The sequence below is a fragment of the Symphalangus syndactylus genome, chromosome 2 (assembly GCF_028878055.3).
Source record: "Symphalangus syndactylus isolate Jambi chromosome 2, NHGRI_mSymSyn1-v2.1_pri, whole genome shotgun sequence".
NCBI lineage: Eukaryota > Metazoa > Chordata > Mammalia > Primates > Hylobatidae > Symphalangus > Symphalangus syndactylus.
The window spans coordinates 49506088-49525113 of NC_072424.2; the positions used below are offsets into that span (position 1 = coordinate 49506088).

Below are 19026 nucleotides of genomic sequence, written 5' to 3' on the forward strand. Positions count from 1 at the left end.
CTCCTGACCTCAGGTGAACAACCCGTCTCAGCCTCCCAAAGTACCGGGATTACAGGCGTGAGCCACCGCGCCTGGCCAGTGGTTTTAAGTAATGGTATATTAACTGGTAAAGAAAAGGAACAAACGGGCTGGGCGCAGTGGCTCACGCTTGTAATCCCCAGCACTTTGGGAGGCCGAGGCGGGCGGATCACGAGGTCAGGAGATCGAGACCACGGTGAAACACCGTCTCTACTAAAAAAATACAAAAAATTAGCCGGGCGTGGTGGCGGGCGCCTGTAGTCCCAGCTACTCGGAGAGGCTGAGGCAGGAGAATGGCGTGAACCCGGGAGGCTGAGCTTGCAGTGAGCCGAGATTGCGCCACTGCACTCCAGCCTGGGTGACAGAGCGAGACTCCATCTCAAAAAAAAAAAAAAAAAGAAAAGGAACAAACTACAGCAACATGAACAGTGAAAATGAATTACATAAATAATGTTGAACAACAACAAAAAGAATGTAAAGGAATACATACAGCTGATGCAGCAAGACAAGGAAAATAAAGGCATAAGATGGGAAAAAGAGTGATGAAATCGTTATGTGTAGATGACTTGATTGGCTTCATATATAAACTGTTGGAAATAATTAGTAAACTAGCAAAATTGCTGGTTGCAAAGTCAATAAACAAAAATAAAAATATTTCAATATACTAACAAGATTAAAAACAAAATGAAAATACCATTTAGAATATCATCAAAAATATCAAAGCTAGGTCCATTGGTGCATTCTGATAGTCCCAGCTATTTGGGAGGCCGAGGTGGGAGAATCACATCAAGCCAGGAGTTTGAGGCTGCAGTGCACTATGATCTACCTGTGAGTAGCCACTGTACTCCAGCCTAGAGACCCCATCTCTAAAAAATAAAAATCGAAAACTTTGGCCAGGCATGATGGTTCACGCCTGTAATCCCAGCACTTTGGGAGGTAGAGGCAGGCAGATCACTTGAGGTTTGAGACCAGCCTGGTCAACATGGCAAAAACCTGTCTCTACTAAAAATACAAAAATTAGGCCGGGCACGGTGGCTCACGCTTGTAATCAATCCCAGCACTTTGGGAGGCCGAGGCGGGCGGATCACGAGGTCAGGAGATCGAGACCACGGTGAAACCCCGTCTCTACTAAAAATACAAAAAAATTAGCCGGGCGTGGTGGCGGGCGCCTGTAGTCCCAGCTACTCGGAGAGGCTGAGGCAGGAGAACTGCTTGAACCCGGGAGGTGGAGCTTGCAGTGAGCCGAGATTGCGCCACTGCACTCCAGCCTGGGCCACAGAGCGAGACTCTGTCTCAAAAAAAAAAAAAAAAAAAAAAACAAAAAAACAATAAAAATACAAAAATTAGCTGGGCGTGTTGGCGTGCGCCTGTATTCCCAGCTACTTGGGAGGCTGAGGCAGGAGAATTGCTTGAGCCCAGGAAGCAGAGGTTGCAGTGAGCCAAGATTGCTCCATTGCACTCCAGCCTCGGTGACAAGAGTGAAACTCTGTCTCAAAAAAAAAAAAAAAACAAACTGAAAACTTGAAAAACAATTTAAAAATCAAGTATTTAGGAATAAATATCACTAAAGATATTCAAAACTTAAAAACATAACTGGGTAAATTTGAAGAGGAAGTAATTGACAACTATGTCGTGTTCATTTTTCCTCAAATTGATCTAGATTTAATGCAATCTCAGTTGAAATATCATCAGTTTTTTTAATTAAATTGACAAACTGATTAAAATATTTATTCATTTATTTTTTGAGACAGAGTCTCGCACTGTCGCCCAGTCTGGAGTGCAGTGGTGTGATCTCGGCTCACTTCAAGCTCCACCTCCTGAGTTCACGCCATTCTCCTGCCTCAGCCTCCCGAATAGCTGGGGCTACAGGCACCCGCCACTACGCCCGGCTAATTTTCTGTATTTTTGGTAGAGATGGGGTTTCACCGTGTTAGCCGGGATGGTCTCGATCTCCTGATCTCGTGATCTGCCCACCTCAGCCTCCCAAAGTGCTGGGATTGATTACAGGAGTGAGCCACTGAGCCTGGCCCAAAAGATTTATTTATTTATTTTTATTTTTATTTTGAGACAGAGTTTCACGCTTTTGCCCAGGATGGAGTGAAGTGGCTTGATCTTGGCTCACTGCAACCTCATCCCCCGGTTTCAAGCGATTCTCTTGCCTCAGCCTCCCAAGTAGCTGGGATTATAGGCGCCCGCCACCACACCCGGTTAATATTTGTATTTTTAGTAGAGACGGGGTTTCACCACTTTGGCCAGGCTGGTCTCGAACTCCTAACCTCAGGTAATCTGCCTACCTCGGCCTCCTAAAGTGCTGGGATTACAGGTGTGAGCCACCCCGCCCAGCTTGATCAAAAGATTTATATGGAAGTGCAATGGACCTAGAATAGGCAAGGAAATTGTAAGGGAAAAAATGTTCGAAGATTTACTCTACCAAAGAGCAAGACTTACCATAAAGCTAGTCTAATTAAGCAGGTGTTATTGATGCAGTGATAGAAAAATAGGCCAATTGAATAGAAAGTTCAGAAAGAATCCTGCACGTATAATTCAATATAGTACACAAAATATGCAGCAATGTAATTCAGTGGGAGAAAGGATGATTTTTTTTTTTTTTTTTTTTTTGAGACGGGGTCTCGTTCTGTCACCCAGGCTGGAGTGCAATGGTGCGATCTCAGCTCACTGCAACCTCCGCCTCCCGGGTTCAAGCAATTCTCCTGCCTCAGCCTCCTGAGTAGCTGGAACTACAGGTGCATGCCACCACACCCAGCTAATTTTCATATTTTTAATAGAGACAAGGTTTCACCATGTTGGCCAGGATGGTCTCGATCTCTTGACCTTGTGATTTGCCTGCCTCGGCCTCCCAAAGTGCTGGGATTACAAGCGTGAGCCACTGCGCCTGGCCGAAAGGACATTTTTTTTTTCTTTTTCCAATGAATAATGCTGGGTCAATTGGATATCTATGTAGGAAAAACATGAACCTTGATTCCCTACCACATATCATACACAAATTTTTTTTTTTTGAGATGGAGTCTTGCTCTGTTGCCCAGGCTGGAGTGCAGTGACACTATCTTGGCTCACTGCAACATCTGCCTCCCAGGTTCAAGCAATTCTCCTGCTTCAGCCTCCTGAGTAGCTGGGATTACAGGCGCATGCCACTACGCTCGGCTAATTTTTGTATTTTTACAGGCTGGTCTTGAACACCTGACCTCAGGTGAATCGCCCGCCTCGGCCTCCCAAAGTGCTGGGATTACAGGCGTGAGCCACTGCACCTGGCCTCACAAAATTTACTTATAGGTGTGAGCCACTGCACTTGGCCTAAAATCATTTTTAGTTATAAAAATAATGCTAGGTCATGGTAAAAAAATTGAGTGTAGAACCTACAAAATGAAACTGGTAATACTCTTCTGACTCCTGCCAGCTCCACTAGTCCCACTCCCAGAGGGTATATATAGACCTTATGAATCTTGCTTTTTAAAGTAAAGTTTTAAGTGGAAATTTTTTAAAAAGTTCCAATCACTTGGAAAATATTCATAAGCAAATATTTCAGTGCTATTTTTACTGTTTCTTAGATTTCTGCACCTAATGAATTTGACGTCATGTTTAAACTGGAAGTCCCCAGAATTCAACTAGAAGAATATTCCAACACTGGTGCATATTACTTTGTGAAATTTAAAAGAAATCCGAAAGAAAATCCTCTGAGTCAGTTTTTAGAAGGTGAAATATTATCAGCTTCTAAGATGCTGTCGAAGTTTAGGAAAATCATTAAGGAAGAAATTAACAACATTAAAGGTAAGATATTTGCCTTTTGATTCTTAAAGGTTTAATTATACCTAGTAATTGCCAATGTACACTCCCCTTCTCATGTTTCTTGACCTCTCTGCAGTAAGAAAAAGTGCAGTAGAGAGGTCAAGAAACATCAGTAGAGGAGTGTACACTGGCAATTACTTATAATATAATTACAAGATTATAAAGTACGGAAGGGTAGAGGTCTTCATCTATTTGTTCACTAATGAATCCTAAATAACTAGAACACCTACACATTAGATAATCAATGAATATTGATTAAATTAAGTGATTGATTAAATTAGATTAAATAATGAATATTGATTAAATTGATGGATAAATGAATCTACACTCTCTGCCTAGGTATTTCATCCATTCCCAATGCCACCTATATGACGATGACTCCCAAATGTTTACTTGCAGCCCAAATGTATCCTTTGCACTCCAAACCTATATCCAGCTACATACTTAACCCATCCACTTTGATGTTGATGTACCACAGGAATCTATAACCAAACATATCCAAAGCCAATAAACATAACTTAATTCATATACCAAACTATGTTTTGCTTCAGTCCTTCTCATCTCAGAAAATGGCACAATCAATCTACCCAGACGCACCATCCAGAAACCTGGGAACTATCTTAATTTAATCCTCTCTCTTACCCCCTCTGCTTAATCCAGATGCAAGTGCTGCTACAGCTTGGACCTGTCTGCTGCTTCAATCCCAGCACCCTACTCCCACCCAATCTAAGCTGCCACCATCTTTTACCTGAACTATTATATCATTTTCCTTTCTAATCTTCCTGTTTGCCTTCTTATAGTATCTGTCCTTAGAAGCCAGAGTAAATGTTTAAAAATACAAAGCCAGTCATTACTCTCTGATGAAAACCTGGCTTCTCAATGATCAGATAACAAAATCTGGTGCCGGGCACGGTGGCTCACACCTGTAATTCCAGCACTTTGGGAGGCTGAGGTGGGTGGATCACCTGAGGTCGGGAGTTTGAGACCAGCCTGGCCAACATGGAGAAACTCCATCTCTACTAAAAATACAAAAATTAGCCGGGTGTGGTGATGCATGTCTGTAATCCCAGCTACTTGGGAGGCTGAGGCAGGAGAATTGCTTGAACCTGGGAGGCAGAGGTTGTAGTAAGCCGAGATCGGGCCATTGCACTCCAGCCTGAGTGACAAGAGCGAAACTCCATCTCAAAATAAAATAAAATAAAAATAAAATAAAATCTGGCCAGGTGCAGTGGATCACACCTGTAATCCCAGCACTTTGGGAAGCTGAGGTAGGTGTATCACAAGGTCAGGAGTTCAAGACCAGCCTGGCTAAGATGGTGAAACCCCATCTATATTAAAAATACAAAAATTAGTCAGGCGTGGTGGCGGGTGCCTGTAATCCCAGCTACTCGGGAGGCTGAGGCAGGAGAATCGCTTGAACCCGGGAGGTGGAGGTTGCAGTGAGCTGAGATCATGCCACTGCACTCCAGCCTGGGCGACACAGCAAGACTCCGTTTCAAAAATAAAATAAAATAAAATCTAAACTCCTTTTCAGGGTCTACAAGTCAGTACAGAATCTGGTCCCTGGCTGCCTCTTCAGTTTCATTTCATGTCACTTCATCTTTTCCGCAAGAGCCTCTTTTTGTTCATAGATCTTTCCAAGCTCTTTTTTTCTGCCTCAGGGCTTGGCTCCACCACCCCATTCCACCCTAATTGCTATCACTTTTCCCAGTTTATTCCCTTCAGAGCACTCACTGCAATTTGTGCTGTATGTTATTACACTGTTAGATTACGAGCTTTATCTTGCAAGCACAGACATACAATTAATAACAAATGGAAAAAATGGAAAAAATCTTGCAAGCACAGATATACAATTAATAACAAATGGAAAAAATGATTATCTTGTATACTAGAAAGTAGTAAGTGCTGTTGCGAAGAAGTATAGCAAAGTGAGAGGGATCAGGAATGTGGGAGATGGAGGTGGGGGGGAAGTTGCAATGTTAAGTAGAGTGGTAAGAAGAGAATTCCATTAGAATTTGGGAACAGCTGGGCGTGGTGGCTCATGCCTGTAATCCCAGCACTTTGGGAGGCCGAGGCGGGTGGATCCCGAGGTCAGGAGTTCAAGACCAGCCTGGCCAAGATGGTGAAACCCCGTCTTGACTAAAAATACAAAAAATTAGCCGGGTGTGGTGGTGGGTGCCTGTAATCCCAGCTACTTGGGAGGCTGAGGCAGAGAATTGCTTGAACTCAGGAGGTGGATGTTGCAGTGAGTCGAGACCGTGCCACTGCACTCCAGCCTGGGTGACAGAGTGAGACCCTGTCTCAAAAAAAAAAAAAAAGTTTGGGAAGAAGAGAATGAGCAAAAGGAGACTATGAGTGTTTTGTAGAAGGAGCGGTCAGTGTTTGGAATGCTACTGACATACAGAAATCCAATGGATTTGTTCTTTGGTTTTGTGGGGTTGACAAGAGAAATGTCAGTGGGGTGATGGACACGGAGTGAAAAGGCAGGGTTGTAGTGGAGATAACATGTGTAGGTCACTCTAGAAAGTTCTGTCTGGGCTGACTGTGGTGTCTCAGCACTTTGGGAGGCCAAGGCAGAAGGATCGCTTAAGCCTAGGAGTTCAAGACCAGCCTGGGCAACAAAGTGAGAGTCCATCTCTAAAAAAAATATTTTAGGCCGGGCATGGTGGCTCACGCCAGTAATCCCAGCACTTTGGGAGGCCGAGGTGGGCGGATCACAAGATCAGGAGTTCAAGACCAGCCTGGCCTAGATGATGAAACCCCGTCTCTACTAAAAATACAAAAATTAGCCAGGCGTGGTGGCACACGCCTATAATCCTAGCTACTCAGAAGTTGAGGCGAGAGAATTGCTTGAGCCTGGGAGACAGAGGTTGCAGTGAACTGAGATTGCGCCACTGCACTCCAGCCTGGGCAACAGAGCAAGACTGTCTCAGACGAAAAAAAAAAGAAAAAAGAAAAAAATTTGTTTTAATTAGCCAGGAGTGGTGGCATGTGCCTGTGATCCCAGCTACATACGATGCTGAGGCAAGAGGATTGCTGGAACCTAGGAGGTTGAGGCTGCAGTGAGCCATGTTCACGCTACTGCACTCCAGCCTGGGTGACAGAACGGGACCCTGTCTCAAAAAAAAAAAAAAAAAAAAACTTTGGGCTGGAAGGAAGCAGAAAGATGGGTGAGTATGGAGAGGAGGAAGATGTGGGGTGAAAGGAGAGGTATACCCTGTAACCCTTTGTATGAATTTCAGAATAATCTAGCAGGGAGGGAGAGATGGCTGATGTAGGAGAGGAAATAGTTGAAGAGCATGGTACTTGAGAAGTTGAGAAGGAAGGAATCCACAGACTATGGGCAGAGGTGGCCTTTGAAAGGTAGATGGAGGGCCAGGCACAGTGGCTCACACCTGTAACCCCAGCACTTTGGGAGGCCAAGGCGGGCAGATCATTTGAGCTCAAGAGTTCAAGACCAGCCTGGCCAACATGGTGAAACCCCGTCTCTACTAAAAATACAAAAATTAGCCAGGTGTGGTGGTGCATGCCTGTAATCCCAGCTACTCAGGAGGTTGAGGCAGAAGAATCACTTGAAGCTGGGAGGAGGGGTTTGCAGTGAGCCGATATCACACCACTGCACTCCATCCAGCCTGGGCTACAGAGCGAGACTTTGTCTCAAAAAAAGTAAGGTAGATGGACACTTACTTCCTCAGTGGTAATAGGAGAGGTGGCCAGGTTTGCAGATTTTTCTAGCATTTTATCCTTTGTGCTCTACTTCCTTACTGTGGAAGTCTTATCTGAGAGTAGCAGTCTTTACTGCTTATAAACCCCCAACTCCCAAAGCCATCTAAATTTCTGACCATAGCCACCCACCCAGCAGCCATCTCCACTTGAGTGTCCCACAGGTATCTAGAGCTCATTGTATCTCATGAAGTTCAGCTTGGCCTAATCTTTCTTCTTCCTGCTTATTCTATTTTGGGGAATGGAACCAACATCAGCCATTTCCTAGGCCGAGATCCTGGGATGGCATCCCAAGGCTCCTACTTTCCTCCTCACATCGTAGACTCAACTCATGACCAGTTATGTTGATTTGAACTTCTCTAGTTGCTCTCATTTCTTCCCCGTGTCTTGATGCTCACTGCCTCTGTGCTGCCATGGCACCCAGCCTCTGTGCCGGGCTGTTGCTGTGGTCTTTTTGCTGCCTGTCTCTTCCCTCTTGCCCATCTGGCCTCTTTTCTAGGCTTCCCTCCATTCTGCCATCTATAATTTGTAATGAAAATTTAACCAGGCGTGGTGGCACATGCCTGTAATCCCAGCTACTCAGGAAGCTGAGGCAGGAGGATCGCTTGAACCCAGGAGGCAGAAGTTGCGGTGAGCCGAGATCGTGCCACTACACTCCAGCCTGCGCAACAAGACAACAAGAGTGAAATTCTGTCTCAAAAAAAAAAAAAAAAGAAAAAGAAGAAAAGAAAATTTAATCACAACGCTCTTAAACCTCAAAGTCTACAGAGACCCCTTCATCATATATGCCCCACACCATCTTGACAATGCCTCCCAATGGGAGATATCAGTAATTATTGTGTGGTTTTTTTTTTTCCTTTTTTGAGACAGAGTCTTAATCTGTCGCCCAGGCTGGAGTGCAGTGGTGTGATCTCGGCTCACTGCAACCTTCATCTCCTGGGTTCAAGCGATTCTCATGCCTCAGCCTCCCGAGTAGCTGGGATTACAGGCATTCGCCACCACGCCTGGCTAATTTTTGTATTTTTAGTAGAGATGGGGTTCCACCATGTTGGCCAGGCTGGTCTCGAACTCCTGACCTCAAGTGATCCGCCTGTCTTGGCCTCCCAAAGTGCTGCGAATACCGGCGTGAGCCATCACGCCCAGCCAATATTGGTTCAGTAAAACACTTTGCCTTTTAGAGCCAGTTTCTGTTTTACCACTGATGTTTACTTTATACTTAGCACGCCAGAGATCTTCAATTATAGTTACATTATTTCCCTTGTATTTCCAGAGAATATTGGATTAATAAATACTTTCTTTTCTTTTATATGTTCAACCAGATACAGATGTCATCATGAAGAGGAAAAGAGGAGGCAGCCCTGCTGTAACACTTCTTATTAGTGAAAAAATATCTGTGGATATAACCCTGGCTTTGGAATCAAAGAGTAATAGCTGGCCTCCTAGCACCCAAGAAGGCCTGCCCATTAAAGCCTGGCTTTCAGGAAAAGTTAGGACGCAACTAAGACTAAAGCCATTTTACCTTGTACCCAAGCATGCAAAGGAAGGAAATGGTTTCCAAGGTATTTTAAATATTAAAGTTAACTTAAAGACGTAAAAGAGTTGTTAATGTTATATGTTCAGGCAGTATAAGATCAACAGCGAACCAATGCTGTTGTCATTTCAAGAGCCATCAGGCAAAATAGGTTATAAGATGGGAGTCTGGTGACAGAATTGAAAAGGGCAAAATTGTAGTATTAATATCAAATACTCAGCTTTAAAATGTCTAGCAATCCATATTTGAATTTTATCTTTTTTTTTTTCTTTCGGTAAAGAAAAGCAGTATTGGCCTTGGAGTCAGACTGCCCTGGTTCTGAATCCTGAGGCTCCTACTAGTGGTGTGAATTCGAGCTAGTTATGATGCTTTCTAAACCCATTTGCTCATCTGTACACTGTGTTAACCAAAACTACTTGAAAAATTCTGGAAAGATAAAATGTGCATGCAGTTCTGTGGCCAATTCTGTTCATGCCAGTTATATGTTATTACATGTTAATATTATCATTAGAGTCTAGACTGTCATTCTCAGCCCTGGTTCCCTCTTTCCTTCATCTTCCCATTCCACTGCTCCTATGCAGCATGTCTCAGCCTCACAAATCAGGATGGGTTTTTAGGCTGTGCTCTTAGGTAAAATTCAACTTCCAAGAACCAGACTGAGTTGGTCTACAGCTAAAACTTTATAATGGTGATATTTTTGAAGGTAGAAGGAAGTAACTTTTTTTTTCTTTCTTTCTTTTTTTTTTTTTTCTGAGACAGAGTTTTGCCCTTGTTGCCCAGGCTGAAGTGCAGTGGCACAATCTCAGCTTGCTGCAACCTCCGCCTCCCGGGTTAAAGCGATTCTCCTGCCCCATCCTCCCGAGTAGCTGGGACTACAGGTGCGTGCCACCACGCGAGGCTAATTTTTGTATTTTTAGTAGAGACAGGGTTTCACTATGTTGGCCGGGATGGTCTCCATCTCTTGACCTCGTGATCCACCCGCCTCAGCCTCCCAAAGTGCTGGGATTACAGGCGTGAGCCACTGCGCCTGGCCATGGTTAGGGAGTTCTTTGCATTCTTCCATTAAAATGAAAGAAAGTGAAGGCTGGTGCTGGATGCTTAGCTTCACCTCTGCTTTCTGTTATCCTTGGCTGTTCTGCATCTCCCATCATTCCAGATTATGTATAATTAGACAAAACTGCTTCTGTGTACGTGTGTGAGTGTATGTGAACAGAGGGACTCAACAGTGAAAATACTTGTACTAGATTGGAGACACCTATAACACCTGCTGTATCTTTTCTTTCTCTAAACATTCTACTAGAAATTCCCTGGTCTCACAAGCTATATTTTTAAAAATATTATGTTTTTGTTTTATTTATTTTTATTTGTTTATTTTTGAGACAGAGTCTCGCTGTGTCTCCAGGCTGGAGTGCAGTGGTGCAATCTTGGCTCACTGCAACCTCCACCTCCTGGGTTCAAACGATTCTCCCACTTCAGCATCTCGAGTAGCTGGGACTACAGGTGTGTGCCACCATGCCCAGCTAATTTTTTGTATTTTTAGTAGAGACTGAGTTTCACCATATTGGCCAGGCTGATCTCAAACTCCCAACTTCAGGTCATCCACCATCTCCATCTCCCAAAGATTACAGGCATGAGCCACTGTGCCTGGCCTTGTTTTTATTGATTTTTAATTAAAAATTTTAAATTTTAAAAATCGACCTGTTTCAAAATAATATCAGTTTTATTACCAAGGATATAATTTATTTAAAAAACAGTTTATGATTTACTTGCAGTTTTTTTGTTCTTAAGATAAAAGGACAGTCAAAATATCAGGTTTTTAACCCACTCAAAAAAATGTTCAGCCAGGCACAGTGGCCCGTGCCTATAGTCTCAGCTACCCAGGAAGTTGAGGCGGGAGGATTGCTTGAGCCCAGGGGTTCAGGGCTGTAGTGAGCTATGATCATGCCACTGCACTCCATCCTGGGTAACATAGCAAGACGCCTGCCAAAAAAAAAATGTCTCTGGACAGTTTAACTCAACATAGGTAAATTAACTTGTTTCATTATGTTATCTGTTTTTAGATACTGGTTTTTAAATTTTGATTTGTTTCATAAATTTTTTTTTTTTTTTTTTTTTGAGACAGAGTCTCGCTCTGTCGCCCAGGCTGGAGTGCAGTGGCACAATCTCGGCTCACTGCAAGCTCCGCCTCCCGGGTTCATGCCATTCTCCTGCCTCAGCCTCTCCGAGTAGCTGGGACTACAGGTGCCCGCCACCACGCCCGGCTAATTTTTTGTATTTTTAGTAGAGACGGGGTTTCACCGTGGTCTCGATCTCCTGACCTCGTGATCCGCCCACCTCGACCTCCCAAAGTGCTGGGATTACAAGCGTGAGCCACCGTGCCTGGCCTGTTTCATAAATTTATAAAGCATATACGTGGTTCCAAAGTCAAAGCTATGGAAAAAGGTACAGTTAGAGAAACATCTTCTGTTCATGTCCTCTCCACACTCTTCTCTCCTTCCCTGATTAGAAACCTTTTTAATTGTTTTTAGTTTACCCTTCCATGTTTTATTTTTTATTTTATTTATTTATTTTTTTTGGAGACAGAGTCTCACTCTCTTGCCCAGGCTGGAGTGTAGTGGGGCGATCTTGGCTCACTGCAGCCTTCGTCTCCCAGGTTCAAGTGATTCTCCTGCCTCAGCCTCCCGGAGTAGATGGGATTACAGGTGTGCGCCACCACGCCTGGCTAATTTTTGTGCTTTTAGTAGAGATGAGGTTTCACGATGCTGGCCAGGCTGGTCTTGAACTCCCGATCTCAGGTGGTCCACCCACCTTGGCCTCCCAAAGTATTGGGATTACAGGCGTGAGCCACCGCTCCTGGCCTTCCATGTTTTAAAAGTATAAGTAAATATATTCTCTCTCTCACTCATGTAATGGCTCAAACCTATAATCCCAGTACTTTGGGAGGCTGAAGCAGGTGGATCATTTGAGCTCAGGAGTTCAAGACCAGCATGGGCAACATGGTGAAAGCCTGTCTCTACTAAAAATACAAAAATTAGCCAGGCGTGGTGGTGCATGCCTGTAGTCCCAACTATTCAAGAGGCTGATGTCGGGGGATCACTTGAGCGCTGGAGGTTGAGGCTGCAGTGAGCCAAGATGGTGCCACTGCACTCCAGCCTGGGTGACAGAGTGAGACCCTGTCTCAAAAACAAAGAAAAAGGTGTGCCTTTTATTTTAAAAAGGGGATGGCATATAAATGTGTATATCGTATATAATATAAATTATATACAATGTTTTATATTATATGACATATTACATATAAATTATACATAATATATTACATGTAAATATTTATGTAAATATATTCATATAAATATTTATATGTAATATATATTTTTAAGATAAATAAATCAGGTAAAAACTAAGGAAATCTGGATAAAGTATAGACGTTAGTTAACAATAATGTACCAATATTGGTTTATTTTACCAATGTATTTTATGAATATGGGATGTTAATAATAGGGAAATGGGGGTGCAGGCATGTGCTTATAGTCCTAGTTTCCTCAGCCTTCGGGAGGCTGAGGCAGGAGGATCATTGAGCCCAGGAGTTAGGGTTGTTCTTCTTGGAGCCGAACTCCTGGGTTCAAGTGATCCTCCCATCTCAGTCTCCCACCTCCCAAGTAGCTGAGACTACAGGTGCATGACACTGTAATCAGTGGACATGTTTTCAAGTGGGTTTAAAACTTGGTGTTTTGACTGTCCTTTTATCTTAAGGACAAAAAAGTGCAAAAAAATATAAGCTGTTTTTTATAAGTGTATTATTGGTAATAATACTGGTATTACTTTGAAAAAGGTAGATTAAACATATAAATATTAGATAATATACTAATTTATATACATATAAAATATATGTGTATGCCACCCCCTTTTTAAATAAAAGGTACACCTTTTTTTTTTTTTTTTAAAGTAGACACAGGGTCTTGCTATGTTGCCCAGGCTGGTCTCAAACTCCTGGCCTCAAGCAGTCCTCCCACTTTGGCCTCCTAAAGTGCTGGGATTATAGGCATGAGCCATCATGGCCAGGCCATATGTTTTTCTTTTTAATTTTATTAATTTGGTTTATTTTTTAATTTTATGGAAGCCCTGCTCTCAGATATAACACTTTTTTCTTTTAATTTAACAAGATATTTTCGATCTCACTCCATACCTCTATATAGAGATAACACCCATTCCTTTTTTTTTTTATTAATTTTTTTTGCACACATAAACAATAAACATTTTCTAAAAATACATACAAACAAAAAGATGCGTATCAAACATATTAGGAAGGTTGCACATGGGAAGTCGGGGAATAAAAATGGGGAGTGGGAGTTAAAATAAATGAGAGAGGGACTTTATATGGATCAGTGATAATAACTCAATCCTCTATTTGACAAAGAAGAGGGAGAAGGAAGAGGAAGAAAAAGAAAGTGGGATAAAGGATCAGAAAGGGAGGAAAATAGAAAAAATTAGAGTATGACTCCAGGGTAGACCGGTTTTGTTGTCACTGAGTTGGTTGGTTGGTTCGTCTGCTGTATTTTTCATGCTTCGCCAAGTTGGCCAGACTGGTCTCGAACTCCTAGCCCGAAGTGATCAACCCGCCTCGCCCCCCAGAGTGCCGGGACCACAGGCGTGAGCCACCACGTCCAGCCCCCACATTGCCCCTGGCCTCCGTGGTAGACCTCCCAGACGGGGCGGCCAGGCAGAGACTATCCTCACTTCTTCCCAGACGATAGGTGGCCAGGCAGAGGCGCTCCTCACTTCCCAGACGATGGGTGGCCGGGCAGAGGCGCTCCTCACTTCCCAGGCGATGGGTGGCCGGGCAGAGGCGCTCCTCACTTCTTCTCGGACGGGGTGGCCGGGCAGAGGCGCTCCTCACTTCCCAGACGATGACACCCATTCCTTTTTAAAGTCTATTTTTACAGCTGGTCAAAGAGTAAATCGTCATGTAATATTGCTAGACATTTCCCAGATCTCCATAGGCATCATTCCAATTTGCTTTTCCACAGCCATGTATCAGAGTTCCTGTTTCACTCTCAACCTCACTGACTTGTTAAACTTTTTGCCAATTGAAATTCTTGCCAGTAGTCCAAAAAGTGAGAAATGATATCTCAGTGTAGTTTATTTAAAAATAAACTTTTCATTTTAGCATAGTTTTGTATTTACAGAAAAATTGTGAAGATAGTAGAGAGAGTTCCCGTATAACCCCATACCCATTCCCCTGGGTTTTTTTGTGGAGGAGTTAGTAGGGCAGAGTTTCACTATGTTGCCCATGCTGGTCTCGAACTGAGCTCAATGATCCTCCCGCCTCACCTTATCAAGTAACTGGGACTACAGACACGTGCCACTGCAGCACCCCCATTTTCCTGTTATTAATATCTCACATTAATACATTTAATAATTAATAAACCAATATTGATACATTATTGTTAGCTAAGGGCTATATCTGCTGGGCATAGTGGGTCTTGCCTGTAATCCCAGCACTTTGGGAGGCCGAGGTGGGCAGATCACCTGAAATCAAGAGTTCGAAACCACCCTGGCCAACATGGCAAAACCCCATCTCTACTAAAAAAATACAAAAATTAGCCAGGCGTGGTGGCATGTGCCTTAGTCCCAGCTATTCGGGAGGCTGAGGCAGGAGAATCACTTGAACTCAGTGGGTGCAGTTGCAGTGAGCCGAGATCATGCCACTGCACTCTAGTCTAGGTGACACAGCGAGACTCCATTTAAAAAAAAAAAATTCTATACTTTATCCAGATTCCCTTAGTTTTTCTTAATGTCCTTTTACTGTTCCAAGATCCCATTTAGGATACCATATTGCATTTAGTTGTCATGTCTCCTTAAGCTACTCTTGACTGTGACAGTTTTTTGGTTTTAACAGTTTTGAGGCATACTAGTTAGGCATTTTGTAGAATGTCCTTTACTTGAGATTTGTTTATTATGTTTCTTATGATTAGATCAGAGTTATTGGTTTGGGGGAGGAAGGTCACAGAGGCAAAGTGCCATCCTTATCACATTTTATCAAGGGTACGTGCCACCTTTCTTTACAGTCATATACAGCTGAGCCTCAGGATTGGCTCCAGGGTACCCTGCAGACACCAAAGTCCACAGATGCTCAAATCCCTTACTTAAAATGATGTAATACAGTTGGCCCTCCGTGTCTGTGGGTTTCAATTCATGGTTGGTTGACTTCTCAGATGTGAACCCTCAGATACAGAGGGCCAACCGTATTGTGTAGCTATCCCTGAACTCTTTATTCTGTCCCATTAAAATCTTTGTCTGTCTTTGTACCATGTCGTTGTACATAAGGTAGCTTTATAATTAGTCTCAATATCTTTTAGGGCAAGTTCTACCACTTTGTTTTTCTTCAAGGGTGTCTGAGAGAGTCTTGACCCTTTGCATTCTCGTATAAATTTTGAAATCAGCTTGTCAGATTCCACAAAATATTTTTTGGAATTTTGATTGACATAGTGTTGAATCTATAGATAAATTTGGGGCCAGGACTGATGACTTATGCCTGTAATTCCAGCACTTCAGAAGGCTGAGGAAGGAGAGTTGCTTGAGGTGAGGAGTTCAAGACCATCTTGGACAACACTGTGTAAAAACTCTAGCCAGGCGTAGTGGCTCACGCCTGTAATCCCAGCACCTTAGGAGGCCGAGGTGGGTGGATTACGAGGTCAAGATATCGAGACCATCCTGGCCAACATGGTAAAACCCCATCTCTACTAAAAATACAAAAGTTAGCTGGGCATGGTGGCACATGCCTGTAGTCCTAGCTACTTGGGAGGCTGAGGCAGGAGAATCACTTGAACCCGGGAGGCAGAGGTTGCAGTGAGCCGAGATCACGCTATTGCACTCCAGCCTGGCGACAGAGAGAGACTCCGTCTCAAAAAAAATAAAAAAAAAAAACTCTATAAAAGTTTTTATAGAGAGTTGTGAGTCTTCATCTCTATAAAAACTTTCTAAAAAATTAGCCAGGCATGGTGGTGTGCACTTGTAGCTTGTAGTCTTAGTTATGCAAGAGAATCACTTAAGCTCAGGAGTTCGAGGTTACAGTGAGCTATGATCTTGCCACTGCACTCCAGCCTGGGCAACAGAACAAGACACTGTCTGTATTAAAAAAAAAATAAACATGGGAGAGAGTTGATATGTTAACAGTATTGAGTCTCCCAATCCACTTATTTAGATCTCCTCTAATACTTCCCAGCTTCACTCATTAGCATTTTCTCTGCAGTGGTTTTGTATATCTTTTGTTAATTTATTCATAGGTAATTGATCTATTTTAAAACTATTTATTTATTTATTTATTTTGAGATGGAGTCTCGCTCTATCACCCAGGCTGGAGTGTGGTGGTGCGATCTCGGCTCACTGCACCCTCCACCTCCTGGGTTCAAGCGATTCTCCTGCCTCAGCCTCCTGAGTAGCTGGGATTACAGGTGCCCACCACCGTGCCTGGCTAATTTTTGTATTTTTGGTAGAGATAGGGTTTCACCATGTTGTCCAGGCTGCTCTCAAACTCCTGACCTCAGGCGATCTGCTCACCTCGGCCTCCCAAAGTGCTGGGATGACAGGTATGAGCCACCGCGCCTGGCCAAAACCTTTTATTATGAAAATTTTAAACCAGTACCGAGGGAGACTGGGCCGGGATTGGTGGCTCATGCCTGTAATACCAGCATTTTGGGAGGCTGAGGTGGGTGGATCACTTCAGCCCAGGACTTCAAGCCTGAGCCACGTGACAAAACCCTGTCTCTTCAAAAAATACAAAATAAATTAGCTGGGTGTGGTAATATGCATCTGTTGTCCCAGCTATTTGGGGGGCTGAGGTAAGATAATCACTTGAGCCTAGGAGGTAGAGGCTTCTGTGAGCCGAGATCATGTCACTGCGCTCCAGCCTGGGTGACAAAGTGAAACCTTGTCTTAAAAAAATAATAAATGGGCCGGGCGCGGTGGCTCACGCTTGTAATCCCAGCACTTTGGGAGGCCGAGGCGGGCGGATCACGAGGTCAGGAGATCGAGACCATGGTGAAACCCCGTCTCTACTAAAAATACAAAAAATTAGCCGGGCGTGGTGGCGGGCGCCTGTAGTCCCAGCTACTCGGAGAGGCTGAGGCAGGAGAATGGCGTGAACCCGGGAGGCGGAGCTTGCAGTGAGCCGAGATTGCGCCACTGCACTCCAGCCTGGGCGACAGAGCGAGACTCTGTCTCAAAAAAAAAAAAAAAAGAAAGAAAAAATAATAATAAATGACTGGAAGCGGTGGCTCACACCTGTAATCCAAGCACTTTGGGAGGCCAAGGCGGGTGGGTCACCTGAGGTCAGGAGTGCGAGACCAGCCTGGCCAACATGGTGAAACTCCATCTCTACTAAAAATACAAAATTAGCCAGGCATGGTGGCGCATGCCTGTAATCCCAGCTACTGGGGAGGCTGAGGCAGAAGAATCACTTGAACCTGGAAGACAGAGGTTGCAGTGAGCTGAGATGGCGTCACTGCACTCCAGCTTGGGCAACAGAGCGAGACTCAATCTCAAAAAATAAATAAATAAATGAAAATAAATGCATAAACAAATAATAATTTTCTTATATTGGCTAGGCACAGTGGCTCACAGCTGTAATTCCAGCACTTTGGGAGGTGGGAGGATTGCTGGAGCCCAGGAGTTTGAGATCAGCCTGGGCAAGGTGGAGAGACCCCATCTCCACACAAAAAAATCCAAAAATTAGCCAGCCATGGTGATGTATGCTTCTGGTCCCGCTATTGGAAAGGCTGACATGAGAAGATTGCTTGAGGCTGGGAAGTCGAGGTTTCAGTGAGCTGTGTTCACGCACTCCAGCCTGGGTGATAGAGGGAGATCTTGTCTCAAAAAAAGAAAGAAAAAAGTAATAATTCCCTAATATCAAACACCTATTCAGTATTAAAATTTCCACTTGTCTTGTAAGTGTCATACTTTTTTTGTATGTTTGGATCAGCCTGTTTGGATCAGGATTCAAATAAGGTTCATACATTGTGACTGACCAATATGTCTGTTAAATGTCTGTTAAATTTCTTTTAACTCATAACTTCCTCTTTCATAACTTTTTTATTCCTTGAATAAAATTTACTCAATTTACTCATTGAAGAAACAGGTTATTTTTCCTGTAGAGTTTCCCAAAGAGAGGATTTTGTAGAGTGCATTCTAGAAGTGTCGTTTAGCATGTTCTGCTTTCATCCATATTTCTTTTTTCTTTTCTTTCTTTTTTTTTTTTTTTTGAGATGGAGTCTCGCTCTGTCGCCCAGGCTGGAGTGCAGTGGCACAATCTCGGCTCACTGCAAGCTCCGCCTCCCAGGTTCACGCCATTCTCCTGCCTCAGCCTCTCCGAGTAGCTGGGACTACAGGCGCCCGCCACCACGCCCGGCTAATTTTTTCTATTTTTTAGTAGAGACGGGGTTTCACCGTGGTCTCGAACTCCTGACCTCGTGATCCACCCGCCTTCATCCATATTTCTTTTCGTTGTTGTTGTTGTTTTGTTTTTTTGAGAGGGAGTTTTGCTCTTGTTGCCCAGGCTGGAATGCAATCACCCGATCTCGGCTCACTGCAACCTCCGCCTCCCAGGTTTAAATGATTCTCTTACCTTAGCCTCCAGAGTAGCTGGGATTACAGGCTTGTGCCACCATGCCCGGCTAAATGTTTGTATTTTTAGTAGAAATGGGGTTTCACCATGTTGGTCTGGCTGGTCTCAAACTCCTGACCTCAGGTGATCCACCACCTCAGCCTCCCAAAGTGCTGGGATTACAGGAGTGAGCCACTGCACCTGGCGTCATCCATATTTCATTAGCAGTTAGATCTAGAAGGTAATTGCTAGGTGTTTTTTTTGTTTGTTTTTTTGTTTTTTTGTTTTTTGAGACTGAGTCTCACTCTGTCATCCAGGCTGGAGTGCAATGGCATGATCTTGGCCACTGCAA

At 43.7% G+C, this 19026-nt stretch overlaps 1 protein-coding gene across 8 annotated transcripts in view; it reads left to right on the forward strand.

The window, feature by feature from the left end:
- Nucleotides 1-19026, forward strand: part of CGAS (cyclic GMP-AMP synthase) — a 46444-nt gene that overhangs the window by 4057 nt on the left and 23361 nt on the right. For 7 of the 8 annotated variants that reach the window (XM_055256119.2, XM_063629964.1, XM_063629961.1 and 4 more), the window contains 2 exons: nt 3585-3804; nt 8865-9104. In XM_055256119.2, coding sequence (XP_055112094.1) covers nt 3585-3804; nt 8865-9104 — 460 coding nt within the window. Of the gene's footprint in view, nt 1-3584; nt 3805-8864; nt 9105-9835; nt 11030-19026 lie in introns of those variants that run through there. The other variant, XM_063629966.1, reaches the window with a different exon arrangement.